The sequence below is a fragment of the Peromyscus leucopus genome, chromosome 1, assembly GCF_004664715.2.
Source record: "Peromyscus leucopus breed LL Stock chromosome 1, UCI_PerLeu_2.1, whole genome shotgun sequence".
Taxonomy (NCBI): Eukaryota; Metazoa; Chordata; class Mammalia; order Rodentia; family Cricetidae; genus Peromyscus; species Peromyscus leucopus.
Window position 1 is genome coordinate 49055765 of NC_051063.1, and position 19374 is coordinate 49075138.

The 19374-nt window shown below is 51.3% G+C and overlaps 1 protein-coding gene across 3 annotated transcripts in view; it reads right to left on the reverse strand.

Annotated features, from left to right (window-relative positions):
* Positions 1 to 19374, reverse strand: part of Crtac1 (cartilage acidic protein 1) — a 144107-nt gene that overhangs the window by 20145 nt on the left and 104588 nt on the right. For all 3 annotated transcript variants that reach the window (XM_028888852.2, XM_028888855.2, XM_037206985.1), the window contains exons 5-7: positions 15863 to 16019; positions 5302 to 5436; positions 1343 to 1488 (exon numbers count right to left, since the gene is read on the reverse strand). In XM_028888852.2, coding sequence (XP_028744685.1) covers positions 1343 to 1488; positions 5302 to 5436; positions 15863 to 16019 — 438 coding nt within the window. The remainder of the gene's footprint in view (positions 1 to 1342; positions 1489 to 5301; positions 5437 to 15862; positions 16020 to 19374) is intronic.

A 19374-nucleotide genomic window follows, 5' to 3' on the forward strand; every position in this document is an offset into this window, starting at 1 on the left:
GCCTGGCTGGCTGGTCAGGGTGGGCTGAGCAGGGTCTTCAGACTGGGGGAACAGGGAGACCTGAAGATCTCTAACTCATTACTGCTCCATCGATCCTGTAAAAATGGAAACTTACACGGCCCCCGTGGGGTTGCCCCTCTGCATGCCTGGGCTTCGAGATAATCTATGTAAAGCTCTTATCAGGGATCCTGGCACGTGGGTGGCATGTGATAAATGGGACATTTGTTATTATTGTTATTGTGCTGTGAGCTCTGTGCAGGGGCCTCAGAAGGCCAGCATGTTCTCTGACCTCAGCACAGGACATCTGGAGCCTTTATACTATAACATAGAAAGGCGATACTTTATAGTGGGGACTGTCCTGTGTATTGTGGGGCATCTGCAGCAGCCTCGCTGGCTTTTTTCCTCCCAGTCAGGACAATTCAGAATGTTCCCAGACATTGTCAAATATCCTGGGACAGGGAGGGCAAATCATTTCTTCTGTGAGTATGCTAGCCATTAGATAAAGGAGGAACTCACACTGAATCCAGGCTCAATGTCCCGAGTTCAAGGTAAGAATCCTCTCCAGATGGCCTGGAGTCTCAGCAGGGATGGGAGACACCTGTGGGTGGTGCCTCTTCACAGTCACACAGACTTTGGGAATTTTGGATAATTCTCTGTGTTCATAAAGTTGGGAATACCATAACCTTTCATTTCCCATTATTATTATTATTATTATTATTATTATTATTATTATTATTATTTACCAAGTCCTACGTACTTCAAGAGTAATCTGGCTCCTTGATATCAGCTTCATCAGATCCATACTCTATCATCTGCTGAGAAAGTCCCAAATTCAAGCTCATCACTGCCACCCAGCAGCCCTCGGGGAGAAGACTTGTCACTTACATTCCGCAGACAGCTCAGGGTGGGGACCAGGGGGTGTGTATGGTTAGCCTATCCTTTATTTGACCTTAGGGACAACCTGGGAGCTCCCTGGCCTCAACTTCTCTCCTCTCCCATCGTTCCTCCCCGGCCCTCAGCTGGAAAGCCCAGTTAGCAGCTACAGGTGGGGCGTCCCGGGAGTCCCAAAGAACAGGAGTTGCCAAAGAATGACTTTCGCTGACAGAGTTCCTGCGGGCTGCCTTGGAGACGTCTCTTTCTCTGCAGCCACTTGCTTTCTGCTCTGGGCCCGAGAGCCTGCATATGGTTGAGGCTGGTGTCTTTGTCCCCTGAATGTCACCTTCCTTGGGACCCCACCCTTGGCTCTGGAGAGGCCCAAGGCCCAAAGACTTAGCAGGAGGCACAAGGCAGGTCTCCATTTCACGGTCTGCCTAACCACTGCGCAGCACCTGGCTGTTCTTACCCTAAATCGGACCTTCCCGTGAGCACTCATCTGCAGATAGAGGCGGTGTGGGCCATTCCAGTTGCCATAGACGATGTCCACTTTGCCGTCACGGTTGAAGTCTGCCAGGGCCACACCTCGCCCGTGCTGGTGAGGGTCATCCACACCTGGGGAGGAGAGGCAGGAGCTTCAGGGTGCTATCCCGTGCATGTTCCCTAAGCATTCACCTCCAGCAGCAAGAGAAGGTGACGCGCACACAGTCCCTGTTCTTCTGAGAAGATGGGGAGGCACAGTTGAATTCAGATGTTCTCATGCGGCAAGAAGTAGCACAGCCATCCCCTTCCATGCTGCCTGGACTCAGCTCAGGGATGGTCTAGGAGAAGGAGAGCGATGGGTGTTCTGGGGACCAAAGCCTTTCCCACCACTATCACATGGCCACAGGGAGACATTAAATTATCTCATCCTTCTTGCTGAACTCCTCAAGGGTTCACCAGTACTTCGGGTCAAGTTCAAATTTCTGCCCAGGGATCATAGACTCTGGCTTACTGTGCCCTTATCTTGTCTTTGTTGGGTTTTACTGTCTCCTTGACCTACTGATCCCTGGTCACCACAGTCCTTTTGTCACTTAAGTGAACCAAGTTCTTCCTATATTCCAGATCTTTGTTTTAGCTGGTGTCTCTTCTCCAGATGCCTCCCTGGCCCCTGGAAACTTAACCCTTTAAGGAAGCCTTTCATGACCTGTGCACATAAAGTGGTCCACAAAACAAGCCAAGTTCAGGAAACAAATGTTAAATGTTTTTTTTTTTTTTTTTTTTTTTTTTTGCTTGTTTGAGACAGGTTTTCTGGGTAGCCTTGGCTGTCTTAGAACTCATTTTGTAAACCAGGCTGGCCTCTGCCTCCTGAGTGCTGGGATTAAAGGCATGCACCACCACCACCTGGCTCATTTTTCTTGAATATGTGGACTCCAAGTTTATACACACACACACACACACACACACACACACACACACACGCACACGCACACGCACACACACACACACACACCACATGCACGCCCACAAATGACACACATATACACAAAACCTGACATAAAAGTTGAAAGAGGCTTATGAAGGAAGAGGCCTAAAGGTGAATAAGAGAAGGCAATAAATAGAGTATCTGTGACAGAAAGGGATGATTTGGAAAGGGAAGCAGGGGACAGTAGGATGATGAGGGGGAGGGCAGTGTGGCGGTGACTGAGAACAAAGCATAATGATACATGTATGAAGACCTCACAATAAACCTCATGTTTTCTACGCTAAACTAAAAGGATGAATAAAAAAGACAAAAAACGCAGCCCCCTAAAGCAGCCTCTCCCACCCGCCCCCCTCCTCATCTTCCTAGTCTTCCCCTTCCTGGTGCTGTCTTTGGGGGTCTCCTTGCTTGGGGTCTGGTCTCTCCACCTGCTCCGCTCTCCTGAGGTCAGCACATCCCCGTGGGTCCTGTGTGCCGCAGGTCTGCCTTGGTGTCTGCGGTTGCATGACAGCGCTCGGTAAGTACTTGCTGAATGAATGAAGAGACATAAATAATTTGACAGCAGGCAAGCTGGGGATGTTAGTGACAGCAGAGGAAACAGAGCAACCATGACAGAGAACCTACCGCGGGCCTCCGAGAACAGGAAGGGATTCGCCATCCACGGAGGAGCCCATTCTAGGGGAGAATGGAGCAGGCACAGCCTGGAGACAGAGCATAGAGGCGGATCTGCCCACTCCTGGCCCAGGTGCAGAGCTAAGATGACACTTTGGAAGGACAAACAGGTTGCCCGGGGACAGGGTCATAGAACAACAGACTAGAGGTAGGGGGTGGGCAGACTCCAGGGCTGCTGCAAGCAGTGTGACCCTGAGAAGGCAGGGTGGGAGCTCTGAGAACCTTGGAGGTGAGGTGTTCTCACGGAGGAGAGAGGTCAGGGGCTGAACAGTGATGGGAGACAAGGCAGAGACTCAGTTGGAGAGGGTGGGGTTGAAGGGACTGGAGACAGCCCCCAAACCCTAGGGCCGGTATTCCATTAATTCTCTGCAAACTCCCTTGCCTAAGCGTCGGGTCGGTGGCCTTCTGAGCTGGCCTATTTCTCTCCTATCTGTAGGCACCTTGACAAGGAGCTGGTTCCTTTCCACGGGACTAAGGAGTGCCAGCTGCACTTCACAGCGGCATCTGTTTGGGTGATGAATGCCCCCTTGACATGTCTTGTTAAACCCCTGCAATCGCTTTGACTTCCAATTACGGGCCTCGCACCTCACATCTCCTCCTCCTGATCCGTTCTCCCACTCCAGCTTGTTCGCTCACCTCTGCTTCCATCTCCTCAACACCGTATCAAATGCTCTCAGTTTTCTGTGCTTCCTCCTTCTCTGCATTCTGTGATTTCTCAGCAGCGAAACCGGCTGCTGCCAAGCACAGCCCAGGCAGGGGGTGGGCTCAGAGGGCAGGCCAGAGGACCACACCCTATTATGCCAGGGAAGGAGAGACACCGGGGCAAGGATGTGGGGTGACAGGTAGCCAGCTGGGGTGTGGAGACTCCCGAGCAGGAAGGTGGGGGGCGAGACACTCGGAGAGAAGGGATGAGCTCATGCCTGGGGGCTTAGATGCTGCTGTCCGCAGAGCTGGTGGGACCTAAGATCTGTGGGTTCAGCTCCTCAGTCACCTCTTGCCTGTGCTCCGAGGGGAAGGTGCACTGAAACTGTCATTCATTCTCAAGATGGGAGGAAATGGGGATGAGGAAGAGGCTGAAGAGCACATACCACATCCGCAACCTTTTTAGAAAGTATCCATTCTGCCATCGCCTGGGCGCCAAGAGAGGACAGTACAAGGTCTCACTCAGTCCTTGTGGAGCACACAGACCAGTCATGAGGGCAATGCAGGAACCCGAGCCAGAGGTACATGCCAGGGGCAGTGGAACCAGAAGAGGAAGAAAGAAAATGCTTCTCAGAGGTGACCCTGGGCAGAAGGTTGAAGGGCACACGGAAGTTCGAAGAGAAGAGGGAGGGCAGTCCAGCAAAAGGAATGCTACACGCAAGCTCCTGAGGTTGATGGGAGATCATCACAGGCAGGAAGGGGAGCAGAGTTGGAAGCCATGATGATGGTTTGATTTGTATGTTATCCTGCTCCTTATTACAGCTGCTCATGCAGACGTGTGTATCTAGAGTGTTAGCTCCTTTCTTAAGTGTGGGGTGGTCTCGGCCTTACTCAGGTCAGCATTCCCAGCTCTTGGCACTAGCCGGAAACTTAGCAAAGCTTCTTGACATGATTGTTGGTGGCACACACCTTTAACCCAGCACTTGGGAGGCAGAGGCAGGCGGATCTCTGAGTTTGAGACCAGCTTGGACTACAGATCGAGCTCCAGGACAGCCAGGGATACACAGAGAAACCCCGTCTGGAAAGACCAAACCAAACCAATAACAAAAATCCAACCAACTCCCCCAAACAAAACAAAAAACAAAACAACCCCCCCAAACAACAGAACTAGTTTAAACAATGACTGGTGTAATTTGAGGCCCATGCCACAAAAGGGAGCCCATGCCCAACACTGCCTGGATGACCAGGAACCAGAGGCTGGACAGCCTCGAGACCTGAGTTCAAGCCCTGAGAACCACATGGTAGAAGGAGAGGCCTGGCTTTTGCAAGTTGTCCTCAGACCTCCAGTTGAGTGCCACAGCACACAAACCCACACCCACACATGTGCACACATGTAAAAAGGTTAAAAAAAAAAAAGAAGATAAATGGGGAGAGACCAAGTTGGGGAGGGAGAGCCTGGAGGATTGTGCTAGGAAACAAAAGCAGACTCAGAGGTCCACAGGCCAATGCTGTCTGTGGGCACTGGGCATGCCAGGAGCAGGAGCCTCCCTGCCTGGTCAGCAAACACCCCTGTGGCTTGAGGGTGGCAGAGGAGTCCACAGTCCGTCAGGCCCAGGACCTCCAGGGCACAGGAAAGGTCCACACTTACTCACCAGCACTAGCTGCAGCATCCACAAATGTCCCGTTGCCTTGATTGTGGAAGAGGAAGTTGGGTCCATTTTCATTGTCACAGAAGATATCTGAGGCACTGTTGCTGAGAATGGGGCCCACGCTGACACCCCGGCCCGCTAGGAGAAGAGGGGGAACCCACAGTGAGTGCCTAGTGCCCAGCCAACCCCTGCCTGGAGGACTGGACTGCTCAGGACCCAGATCAATTGCTTTAAGGAAACAACCGGAAAAGCCTGAGGGATCTGAACTTTGGGATGCTTCCCTGAGCTAGACCTTGGCTCCCAGTCTCCATAACCCTGATGGTACCAAGGCCGGAGAAGAGCTGGGTGGGATCACTTTGTGCCAAGAGCTTCATTCCATGCCCCAGGAACTCGGGGTATGGTCACCATGCATACCAGCGGAGTCACAGCATTCCTAAACCCAGCTCTATCCCTTCGAGCACAGTCAAGTTATAGGACCCTCAGCAGGGCCTCAAGTCCCACTTCAAGTCCCAGAAAACCCGGTCAAAACCTGTACATGTGCTCTTGGGTTAAGAATCTTAGGAAGGCAGTCCTGCCTGTAGCCTCTGACAGGCTGTGGGTCCCAGCTGTAGACCCAAGGATGCTTTTTGGGCTTTGGTTGAAATACTAAGCAGTTTTGTCCATTGGTAGTGAACTGGCCGAATGGATTATGGGGCATCCATATGGTGGATCATTCTGCAGCTACTAAAAGGACTATGTAGATCCATATGTATTGATTTGGAGGAGTGCCTGAGATTGTTAAAAAAAAAAAAAAAAGAAGAAGAAGAAGAAGCAACTTGGCAAGTAACAGTACTGTGCGATCTTACATTTATTAAAAAAGGTGGGAAAATTCTTGGCATTTCAGAATAGATGTGTGTATAAGTTCGTTTGAGTTCGGAGAAAAGTGGAGAAGTTCACACTGACTAGCTGCATCAGGACGGACCAGGAGAGATGGTAATTGGCCTTTTCTTTGTTTGGCTTGTAGAAATAAGTCTTGTTTTTGCAGTTTGAGAGAAGAATACCCAATAGCATATATATATGCATATGCATATACATATACATATATACACTATATATATATTTATTTCTTGAGACAAAGGTTTCTCTGTATAGTCCTGGCTGTCCTGGAACTTCCTCTGTAGACAAGGCTGGCCTTGAACTCACAGAGATCCTCCTGCCTCTGCCTCCTGAGTATTGGGATTGAAGATGTGTGCCACTACCACCAGGCTCACATTTTTTTTTAAAGACACAAACCAAGCCAGCTCTCCATTAGGCTTTGAGGACTAACATCAGTTTTGAGCTCCCAATTATAAGAAGTCCAACCTTAATGCATCCTGAACATAGCATCCCAAACCAGAGCACTTCAACTACAGCCTTAGCTTGCTGATCCTCACCTGCTCCCTGGAAAACCCACTCACACCTGGGAAACCTTACCCGCCACAGCCCCTGGATGCTGGGAAACTGTTGAAATAGCCCTACAAGGAGTGGGCGGAGATTCTCACGAGATGCTTCACTATAGACAACTTGTTACCCATCAAATGTCAGTTTCTTCTGCTGTTGAATGGGGATTTTTCTGACTTGCTCTTTTTTTTTTTTTTAAAGATTTATTTATTATGTATACAGCATGTATGACTGCAGGTCAGAAGAGGGCACCAGATCTCATTACAGATGGTTGTGAGCCACCATGTGGTTGCTGGGAATTGAACTCAGGACCTCTGGAAGAGCAGTCAGTGCTCTTAACCTCTGAGCCATCTCTCCAGCCCCCTGACTTGCTCTTTTTTAGTCTTTATAAAAATCAAATGAGTGAGAAAATAAATGTCCAACAGGAGGGAGGGGAAATGAACCCCTAGACACGCTTGGAGGGAATATAAATTAGTACAACCACAAAGCAGTGTGGTGAACCCTCAGAAAAATAAAAAAGAGAACTAACATATAATCCAGCAATTTCACTGCTGGGCATACACCTCCAAGGGAAATGAAGCCAGTAGGTTCGGGATGTCTGAGCTCCTGGGTCCACTCTAGCACTGTTCATGAGCGCCAATCTGAAACCTTGCTAGGTGTCCATCAGAAGACTGAATAAAGAAATGTGGTACGTTTTCACAATGAAATGCTATCCGGCCTTACAAAAGAGGAAAATCCTGTCATTTGTGGCCACACAGATGAGCCGAGAGGAAAACATGCCAAACGGAGATGAGACAGATAAGCAGGGTTTCCCTGAGGTGTGGAGTCTAGAGAGCCAAACTACAGAAGCAGGGCATAGAGTGGGGTTTCCAGGGTCTGGGTGAAGAGGGGGATGGGGAAGGATAACAGTGGAAAAGGGAAGAGTTGAACAGGGGGTCAGAGTGTGGGAGAGAGACTGTTGTACACTATGGTGAGTACAGGTAATAAATGCATGCTGCTCTAGCTGGTTAAGACGGTGGGTTGTAAGCCACCCTATCCCAAGTGGAAAATAATGCATGTTAGTTCAGGCCAGCTATTCCACAAGGCGTATATATTTCAGAACATCGTGTTGTGTATGATAAATATGGAGTCTTCAGAAGTCTATTTTTAAAAAGTGAGGCAAGAGAGATGGAGGTTTTGGGAAGCCTACAGCCTTGCTGTGCCCCACAATCAGAAATGCAAAATCTCAGGCTCCCCCGAGTCCTGCACGCTGACCAGACCACTGTGTGGCTCGTATGTCCACTAAAGGACGAGGCATATTGCTCTAAGGAACTAGGTAATGTGACAAGAGAAAACTGGGGCCGGAGTTCTTAAGTAAACGATAGCTCTAGCAGAGCCGTGTGTTAATGGTCAGGCTTCCGGCCACCCATTTCTGGATGGATCCAGGGGTTCGTGAAGTGGCTGAGGAGAGGGGTCTCAGACTCCCGTGGTCCTCCTCCCCTCCTGGAGATGCTCCCTGACAAGTTATGGGGCTTTGTTCTCGAGTGGAGCTAGGGCAGGCCCCCGTAAGGGCTTTACCACTTTCGTTACTCTTGCTGGACCCCCTACTGATACCTGTTGGGCTTTTGTATCCTGGATTCTTTCTTCCCAGGTAATCAGATTAAGTCTCAAAGGAGAGTCCAGTCTTGGGAAAATGAGCAACAGAATCCCCATCACTCCTGGGGGTCCTCCTCCTGGGAGGTAGCAGGTAGCATGAAGGCCATGGAGTAGGGTGCTGACTTCCCAGTCACTTTCCACACAGCCTGTAGGGAGGATGCTGAGACATGACCTGGGCATCGCCTCTGCCCGTTAAAAAGAGGAGCTGGTGGTGGCTGTCCCTGCCCTGGTCACTGCCAGACTCCCATCCAGGTGAGGGCTTCCAGGAAATTCCAGGTAGGATTCAGGACTTGCCACCATGCAACTCAGTCTTTCTCTCTCTGTGGCATCCTCCAATTTCCTCTCTGCCTCTGGCTCCCAAGCTGTGACACATTCCCTTCATTTTCTACAAAGCAGGTTATTTCCCTTTTGGACAAATTTCTAAATCTTTCTAATTAACTAATTGGGTTGGGTTGAAGCCTTGCACCATTTGTAACCTGTAATTACTAGAAAATTGCCATGGTAACCACACTACTAATTAGCAGCAATTTATTGCCATAGCAACCGGACCATAACAGAGATGTTACCCACAACTCCTTCTTGGCAAGTTGGCCACACAGTTGGGGAGCAGGTGAGTTCACAGTCAGGGAGCCAGCCTTTTGGGGCTCATCTCCAGAAACCTTAGGATAGTGTCCAAACTGGGGTCTAAGGCAGGGCAGCCAGGTGCTGCACCGGTCACTGATGCCACAAGGGAAACTCTTGAGACCAACAGACCCCCCCCCCCATCAAAACTGCCCTTCTGTGACTCCTCTTGGCGGGCCAGGGACAAAGGGAGCAGCAGATCTTCTCCCAGGACCCGTTTCTCCTTTTCTTCCTGCTTTGGGACACCCACGCTCCCCTCCTCTGCCTAGGTTCAGCATAAACCACACCATACGGGGCTATCCAGAGGGCGGTCAGGGACACCCTGATGGCGTCGACTCCACCCTTGTCAATGAATTCTTCGCTGTGTGAAGCCAGCACCCTCTCTTGCAGACACAGGCTTCCCCAGTTGAGGCTGCGGTGGTGGAATGCCAGCCCTCAGGACTGGTGATCCGCAAGTCCAAGCTTGAGCTGTGTGACCTTGGGCATATCACTTAACCTTTCTAGGCTTCTGTTTTCTCATCTATGAAATAAACTGGTAATAATAATAGCTCCTTCTCAGGGGTGTCATAAATATTAAGTGGGATGAATTTTGGAAGGTATCTTGGAAAATGTCAGGTGCCACACAGTCATTAGCTGGGACTATTTACCACCTGCTGAGTGAATAATATCACTTTATTTTTGCCCAGCACTTCAAGCTTCAAAGGCCCTTTGTTATGCTGTGGGGCTTTGAATGATTCCGTCTCCCCTTCCTTCCCAAGGACATGTGCCACTCTGACAAGGCTGTCAGAGAGGTTGGGGGTTCCGGGGGAAATGGCCCTCTGAAGTCCCCACTTCCCCTTGCCACTTTCAGGCTTCCCTGTCTGCTCACTGGACTCCGCCCCCTGTGGGGAAGCAGCCTTGGCTAGTCTCAGTACCCGCCCCTCCAGACCTGTATTTGGATGCTGTCTCCAGTGCGGTTCTGGTGCAGGGGTCCGTCTCCCAGCCCTCAGGGCCTGGATGGGGAGGGAGGCAGAGGCTGTGGATGGATCACACACTCTGAACTATGTGTGGGCTGCTGACCCAGGGATGAAGCAGCAGATGGGGATCCAGTTTCTGAGGAAGGGCCTCCTGAGTTCTCTCCTGGGCCATTCCCTCTCTCTTGCTTCAGGAACTTTGGAAGGAGACCTCTAGGTATCACTCCCCTGCACTGCAAAATGAAGGGGACGGTGATGGGATGACCCTTAAATTTTTGCTTTTCAACAGATGCATCCTCCAAACTGGACCAAAGGATAAACATCCTGCCCATTGTTTCACTGCAGTGGAGGCCCAGGGGCTCCTCATTGAAAGGGCATGGACCCGTGACATTCTCCTACTGGAATCTTGTAGAAACAGGGTTCTCATGGATACCAAGGTTCATCGGCCGCCAAGAACATCCAAGAGCATATGGTAAAAGAGTTGGGCTAAGATGCCGGAGAATGTGTGAGGCAGAGGGATGGAAGGTGTGAGTTGGAGAAGGGGACAAGAGGTAGGATGGTAAAATGGGGTTCTCCTTTCTAAGTTTATTTCCTGCATAATTCCAAATGGAAGTGCTGAGGCTGTGTTGGTGTGGGGAGAGACTGCTGATGCCAGGCAAGGCTGGACGGTGAGACTGCGTGGGAGCCGGCACTGCCAGGCAAGGACACTCAGCTCAGGTCTCTCCAACCCCTGCTTCCTTGAAGGTTTCCAAATGGGCCACCAGAGGCTGTAGGAAGAAGGGCATTTCCTGCTGTGTCCACCCAGCACAGAAGGGCCATGCAGAAGCTGTGTGAGGCCAGAGTGGGTAAAGGACTAGAGGGAAGAGTCTGGTGGCCCTGTCCTGTGTGCTGGGGATGGGCACACACATCTCACGTTAGGTGTCATGGCACTCGGGGGTGTGTCTCATCACCACCACTTTCTTAACTGAGAAATAATAAATTGCATATGTTTATCACATCGGGATGTTTCTATACCCACTGCAGTGGAGGCCAGGGCTCCTCATTGAAAGGGCATGGACCGTGACATTCTCCTACTGGAATCTTGTAGAAACAGGGTTCTCATGGATACCAAGGTTCATCGGCCGCCAAGAACATCCAAGAGCATATGGTAAAAGAGTTGGGCTAAGATGCCGGAGAATGTGTGAGGCAGAGGGATGGAAGGTGTGAGTTGGAGAAGGGGACAAGAGGTAGGATGGTAAAATGGGGTTCTCCTTTCTAAGTTTATTTCCTGCATAATTCCAAATGGAAGTGCTGAGGCTGTGTTGGTGTGGGGAGAGAGTGCTGATGCCAGGCAAGCTGGACGGTGAGACTGCGTGGGAGCCGGCACTGCCAGGCAAGGACACTCAGCTCAGGTCTCTCCAACCCCTGCTTCCTTGAAGGTTTCCAAATGGGCCACCAGAGGCTGTAGGAAGAACATTTCTGTGTCCACCAGACATGCAGAAGCTGTTGAGCAGAGTGGTAAAGACTAGAAAGTCTTGTCTGTTTATGGCACACATCTCACTTAGTTCTCATGTGTCTCATCACCAACACTTTCTTAACTGAGAAATAATAAATTGCATATGTTTATCACATACAACATGTTTTGAAGAATGTGTATGCTATGAAATGACTAAAATGAGCTAATTAACATATGCATCTCACATATGAATTATTTTAATTCTGTGAACACTTAGAGTCTATCTTCTTGGTGTCATGCAGGAATACAATGTATTGTTATTAACCATGGTCACCATAGTGTACAGTACAACTCTTGAGTACACTTGTCCAATGTAACTAAAATGTTGTTTGTTTTGGCTAATACCTTTTCAATGTCCCCCAATTCCCTCCATTTTCCAGGTGAGCAAGCTGAGGCTTATGTAGGAGCAATCACAGTTGGCAGGGATTAGGGTTCCAACTCAAGCCCGCACGCTCTCTCCTCAGCTTGCTTCTCTGACACTTCTGCTCAGGTCCCCTGCTCCCCTTTCAATAGGGAAGGGATTATACTGGCACCTCTGGGGTGCGGCTGCCAGTGTCATCTCTTTAAAATCTCTGGAGACAGCTGAGAAACATTTAGGTAAAAATCAAAGTTTTAGCCTATCACACATCTAGTCACTTCAAAACAAGGACAGACTCCTCTGATAATTATCAAATGCACCCGATACCGCTGGGAAATGGTCCTCCTGTATCCCGAACCTTGGGAACTCCTTTGGGGACCCCTCTGGGGCTCTGGACCTGGCTGAGGTACCTGTCACTCTGGCCTTGCCTGGTCCTAGCTGCTGGATGTGGCTGAGCTACTGCTAGAAGCCTGGCACCCACCTGGGAACCTGGGAGGCTCCTCAGCCCCCACCCCGAGGCACCAGCCACACTACTGATGGGAATCTGCCAGAAGGGCTCAGCTGGGCTTTGGGCCTCTCCGTCTCCTCCAATAATGACTTCCTATAAATCAGATCTGCCCTCCGCTTTGTTCCACGCTGCTCCCAGCCAACAGCAGAACTCTCCACCCAACACCATAAATCCCCCTTCATTTTCTTTCCAGATTTCCTTTAAGGCTTCTTTAATCACCACCTTGCAGCCTAGGCAGATGCTCCCTCAAAGGGCAAGGCCTGAATGCGGAGGTCCTGGGGAAAGGGTAGGGCCTGGGTGAGGCTGTGTGCGGAGGAAAGTGTGATAGAAAGCTGGACTCCATCTGGGGAGGGAACGAAGGTGCCTATGTGGTATCCAGGCCTGAAGACACAGCCTTCATGCCTCCATGACAGGTGGGCTGGCTCCCTCAGCTCCATTCCTGAGTTCAGCTTGAGGATCCCAGGAGATGCCCAGCAAAGGACCCTGGTGCCACTCTGTCAGAGCCACAGGGTAGATGTGAGTGTGTGAGAGACCATAGGCATTCCCTGAGCTCTTTTTTTTTTTTTCTGAGACAGGGTTTCTCTGTGTAGCTTTGCGCCTTCGAACTCACAGAGATCCGCCTGGCTCTGCCTCCCGAGTGCTGGGATTAAAGGCGTGCGCCATCACTGCCCGGCTCCCTGAGCTCTTTAGTTCTTCAAAACACAGTGAAGGTAGAATCTATGTTGGGAGAGGTCATTGTTTTCTATGGCTGTCTAGGCAGGCAGGCATGGTGCAGGTGGGATCTGCAAATGGCAGCCTACTCCCTTTTGCCTCTCTGCTAGCTGGCCGGGTGAAGGTGCCTGGAGACATACCACAGGACTTTGCTACTTCTCTCTCTCTCCTCTGCCAAGCCTTCTACAGGATGGAACCCATGCTTCAAGGTTCCCACACACCTCAGCTCCCGGCACTTCCTGGCTCCAAGAGGTCTCTGGTAGGCGGAGAGGTTAGGGCTTGGAGTGTTCAGGGAGTCACAGCAAGGGCAGCAGGCTTCCCACTGCTTCAGTCCTGGCAGCCCTGGTTCCGATGCCCTCCAGGGGCCCTCAGTCCCCTGAGAGCAGCATTTCAGCCACTAGATGGCACTGTGACCCAGCAGAGTGGCAGTCGATGCCAGAATCAATAGTGTCTGGAGAGATCTCCCCTCCCCCTTCCTGCATAGCATAGCAACCTGTGCATGGTGTGTGTGCCATTGGCCCTCGTCACTGCAGCCTGCTGTCCTGGGCACCCCAGGCCAGACAGCTGCTTCAGCCTGACAACCTGGGTACACAGTTCAGGGGCCTGTCGGCCAATGCATAATCCAGTGGGCGAGGGGCCTTCCCTTTACCAGACTGGAGCAAGATACTCAAGGTGGAGGTCATTAGAAAGGCCAGCTGCTTGTGGCTAGTTTAAGCATCAGGAGATAGGGCCCCAAGTGCTGGTTTTCTATAAATCTCCTAAATGACCTTGGGTGAGTCCTTTCTGCTATTTGGACCTAGTTTGCTCCCTTGGTAAATGGGAGGTCCTCCCAGGCCACATGGCTGCCCCGGAAAATCGGGGCTGTGTGGCTTATCTGTAGAGAGCCCAGTTCTCTGAAGCACATCTGGCCACTGCTTGTTTCTCTCCAGCCTGCTTAGGCCTTGCTCACTCCCCCCGGCTTCTCAGACCCCTTCCACTGTTCTGGCGATGAGCACTGGCTACCTGCCCGGAGTCTCAGCCATTGGGCTGGGCTCAGCGTAGTGGCCCTTACATTTGGGGTTCATTCCCAGGGCTCAAGGGAGCACTCCGGGGCCATTTTCCAGCCAGATGTCCATGTGTCATTAACTGAGTGACAAGTGGGGGATGCAGAATAGTGTTGGGGGGCTGAGGAAGGCGGGCAGACAGAACAGTAACTTGGTGGGCCAAATTGGTTCTTGCCAGCCAAATGGCTTCTGGAAGTCTGCAGAACTGCTCTTATGTGTCCTCTGGGCATGCCAGCTGCCCTGGCCTCCTCCATGCCTCCACAGAAGCTGCTGGCCCCGCCTTGGGTTGCCCTATCCTTCCAGAATGGCCGGCACAGTTGGCTGGGGCTCTCATAGCGTCTCTGTTCCTCAGCTGTCTTTGCTCAGCCCCCCTTCTCCCTGCTGGGTTCTGTGCCAGCCCAGCCAGCGTGAACAATGCCCCCTTCATGCTCCAACCTCCCGGATTCTTCCGTTCTGTGTGTAATGCACTCTCCCAGTCCTTGCCTCCCTTCCATCTCATCATTTTCAAGTGTTTCATCCCCCAGCCCGCACCCCTCCCTTCCTGCAAGATCAAGGCACTTAATTGCCAAGCCAGCCCAGTACACAGAACTGGGAGCTTACTCAGAAAAATTGACTGTACCAATCTGGGCTGAAGCGCCTCATGTTTATTCTTCTTCCCAGGGAAACATGGTTTATTACTGACACTCAGCCTTTCTGAGGCACGTTCATGCCCAGGGCTCCCAGGCGCTTTGATGGGGCTTGAGCCACACAAACTACTGTCTAGTCATCTGTGACCACAAACTTTGTCAGATAGGTCGGCATTAATCTCTTTCATGGAGGTGGCGAGTTGGCTGGGTGAGGGCACCATCAACTCTAGCAGGTCAGGGCAACCTTTCCTGGGTGGAACTTGGAGATTTGCTACTGGCCAAGTGTCTGGGGGAAGGGCGATGCCCACATGACTTCCCATGCCACTGTCCGTCTCCAAGCTTTGAGCTCAGGCTGGCCACAGCTTTGGTAGTGTCTGTACAACTTGGAGCAGATGTACAGGGAAGGCTAGCTAACTGGAGAATTTCTACACCCAACTGCAGGGCGGGTGTGAACAAGGCCGAGTTGTTATGCACAGCCCTGGCTTCCTGATTTTTGGCACTCAAAACAGGAACTGGATGGCTCTGCCATCAACAGCCTATTGGCAGATTATCAGAGTTTAGTCAGCAGCCCTGCTGGAATTAGAAAAACAGCCTTCCCTAGAAAGAGCTCCTGTCAGAGGCTCTGACAATAGGTCCCCCATCCAGAAAGTTGAGGGGGGAGCGCACCTTCCATAAAAAGTGCCGGAGAGGGTTTGGAACAAGAATGCAATTCTTTGAGCTCAGTTATCCGAGACGGGACCCAGCCGAAGCTTAGGGACTTAGCGCTCAATTCCTGGCTGCTTATGTGTAAGTAAATAATTTCATCTGCTGTTGGGCAATAAAGAAAGCTTTAAATCTCGGTTCTTGTGATCTGTCAGTTTTCTCCAACGCAATCTGCTCACTCATCACTGGGGTTATAGCAGGGGAGGGGGCAAGAGGTTCCTGGGACAGGATGACACAGTGTTCTTTTCCTCCCAGTCTTCGGCAAGCTCCTGTGCCTGTTGTATGGTGCCCCCAGCACCCCCAGCTCACACCTGCCAGGCATCTCACCTCCCCTTGGAGGGGCAGCATACATGGTGGGAGGGGATGATGCCTTCATCCCTGCTCGGGGGTTTATACACCTTCTCTGTCCTCCTGGTTGCTGATGAATTAGACACACCTCTGCAGGACCCCAGTCCCACCCCCTCCACTCACAGCCTCCACAAACTTGGCATACCTGTGTACTTGCTGACCCCTGCCTCAGCAGCCACATCCCTGAGGGCCAGGATCCCCCGGGACAGGTCACTGGCCTCGGGGTCCATTTCAATGAGGGCATCAGGCCCCACATCACCATAGGCATAGTTAGCGATGTAGATGGAGTATCGTCCGGAGCCCTGAGGAATAATGGAAGGAGGTGAGAAGCCGCATCTTAGTCCCGGCTTCCCCAGAAGCTGCCTCTGCCCCAGGGATCCTAGCTTTGCCAGCGGGGTGAAGTCTGTGTGGGCTACAACCCCAAGAGGTGCTCATGACAACGGCTGCCATGTGGACGGTGCCCATCTCCCGAGCCAGACAACAAAGCAGCCTTGCTGGTTCTATCCTGTTCCAGAAGAACACATCTCTCCCTCTCCCCCACAACCACCTTTTTATAGACAATTTTCTAATGTGCCTCCCTCCAGCTGAGCTCGCTCCAGCTGCCAGCCAGGGTAGCTGCTCAATAAATATTTGCTGATTGATTGATCTACCAGTTCCCATTATTCTCCGTCTCTCTCGCTCCCATTCAAGCCCACTCCAGCCGAGATGACGAGCAAATTCCTGAGCCTGCTCCCTCTCCTCCTTGCAGGAAAGGTGCAGATTCCTGAGGTCTTCCATCCTCCTCCAGCCTTGTCTCCCCAGCTTATCAGGAAGAGATAGTTCACTGTTTCGGCCTTTATAATACCACCTCCCTTCTTTTTCTTTCTTTTTCTTTGCATCTCAGAGAAGCCCCGGGCACTGGCTTCTGCTTCAGTAGCCGTTCTCTTCAGTAGTCCAAACCCTGCTGATAAAAGATTCCTTTCTGCCTGTTATTATAATGGTGTCATTTCTCCGGTGGATGCCTCCTTCTTCCCAAGAGATACACACAGCTTCTAAATCTGTTTCCAGCTTCCCTATTATCTTTCCACCACTTTCCTCCAGAAGTTATCCCACAAGCTCTCACTGTTTACAAAGTGTTCTTCGATGAGTTCTGAACCCACTGTCTCTGTCCTTAGGTGGCATAAAGTCTAGTGTGGAAGGCCAGCCAGAGAGAAAAGAGAAATAGCTGAGCTTGAGGTGACAAGCTGATGTGCTCATCCTTATTGACCTTCTCTGCTTGCTTCATTCTCTTATCCCAAGGCATCATGATCACTCACTTCACACCTACTGTGGACCCTTTTATTGGGGGGGGGGCAGAGCTGATCCAGAGACACTCAAGTGGGGGTGACTTGATGGGCGAGGACAGGGAAGGAGCTTAGAGTCTTCAGGGGACACAGAGGTGTCCAAACCACACAAGCGCATTCCAGACACAGGCACGGGGTTTCCTGGTCTCACCGAAGAGAGGCTTGCAGCCTGGAGGCAGGCGCCTCACCATGAGCTTAAGAAAAGGTTTTCTAAGAGCCAGTGAAACAGAGGGAAAGAACCTTCCAGGCAGAGGCGGAGAATGGCGGACTCAGGGAAAGATGGCAGCTGGTTCAGTGTCGCCAGAGGTCAAACACAAGGCAGGAAGTGTTAGGAGATGAAATTGGAGACCGGGAGGCCGCTGGGCTAGCAAGTCTCAACCTGTTATCTGGGAATCGGTGCCTTACAGGTCCCATTACTCAAAGCAGTCCCTGGACCAGCACCCCGATGCCATTTGGGAGCCGGTGTTAGAACTACAGAACGTCAGGGCCCGCCCCAGACCTGCTTAACAAGAATCTGTATTTCAGTAAGATCCCACAGGACACTCAGGCAAAGGTGAAGTGTGGGATGCTTTACAACCCGTTGGAGTCTCAATAGGAGAAAACTATGAGAGGTTCTCACTCGTATCCATCACGGGAGCTCCATATGTGTGCGTGCAGTGACTGGACGAAGTGAGGAAGAGAAGGCCAAATGGAAAAGTGCACCCTGGCGAACCGTTCCTGACCCCACCAGCTGCTAGCAAGTTCCTCGACAAGTGGGTAATTAAGCCCACATGGGCTCAAATGCACTCTGACACAAATTAGAAGCTTTATAAAATTCAGTTATACCTAGATCCTTACTTCAATTCATCTGGGTGACAAAACAGATAAACAGGTGTGTTGTAGGTGTTGACGATTGTGGAAATTCACATGTGAGCCTGACCACAGTAGTTCTAAGAGGGTGGGATGACACCAGGGCACGGGAGGTATTTCTGGAGTTCTGGGTCTACACCAGGGCATGGGAGGTGTTTCTGGTTGCTGGGTCTACACCAGGGGATGGGAGGTATTTCTGGATGCTGGGTCTACACCAGGGCATGGGAGGTGTTTCTGGTTGTTGGGTCTACACCAGGGCACGGGAGGTGTTTCTGGAGTTCTGGGTCTACACCAGGTATGGGAGGTGTTTCTGGTTGCTGAGTCTACACCAGGCATGGGAGTTATTTCTGGAGCTCTGGGTCTACAACAGGTATGGGGAGGTGTTTCTGGATGGTGGTTCCAGAGCTCACATCAGAATCACCTGGAGGACTTGTGGCCACAGACTCTCGGCCCCATTCCTAGAGATTCTGACTCAAGGGGTCTGGAACGGGCCTGGAGGATGTGCGTGTCTAACAGACTTCCAGGTGATGCAGAGGCTGTAGCTCAATGGTCCAGTGGGCGCTGCCTAGCATGAATGAGGCCCTTGGTTCTAAGCTCAGTACTACCCGGAAAAGGGAGAGGGAAACAGATTTCCAGGCTATGTTGCTGCTGCTTACCAGTGACTCCGGACTCTAAAAAGCACCAGTGAGAGCCTATTAGCCCAGTCCTGGTCTAGCCTCAGGCCCTGAATGACTTCAGCCTTGGGCACATCCATCAAGGGCTACAGGCTGCCTCTTGCATGTGCTAAATGGGGATCTAATTCCCCCTGCTTCCTGGCAGGGTGGCTGAGAAGATGAAATGAGACAATGTATGTGAAAAGTCTTTGAAAAGATAAAAATGCTATGTAAACATGAGGCATAATCATTATTGACTAGGGGACGCTTCTTGTAAGAGATCAGCTTTGAGCTCGATCCAGGAAGGTGAATGAGTGCGATGAGCTAAAAGGGCAGGAGGGTGCTCCAGGTCTGGAGCAGAGCAGAGCAGAGTAGGGGTGCATGGCTGGGCCAGTGGCACACTCCCCTGAGCACACATCACAACCTCCTGTAGGTCCCCCGAACTGAACCGTGTCTCTGGGTCTTATCCCTGGCGTTTCTGATTGAGCTGGTCTGAAGGATAGAAAGACAGGGTCTGTTCACACTAGTGCACACACAGAGTCCAGAGGAGGGACGTGTGTCCTGTTCTGTCACTGTCCACCATGTTCTCCTGAGACAGGATCTCTCATTGGCCCCGGAGCTGGGTTGGTGGCTGGCGAGCCCCACAGATCCTCCTGTCTCTAACCCCACAGGACCAGATGACAAGTGCCTGCAGAACCATGCCTGGCTTTTTACATGGCTTCTGGGGATTTGAACTCAGGTCCTTAGGCTTGGGCAGCAAGCACTCTTACCTGCCGAGTCATCTCCGCAGCCTCTGAATCTTCCTTCCTAAGACTGGGTATGCCAACAAGTCT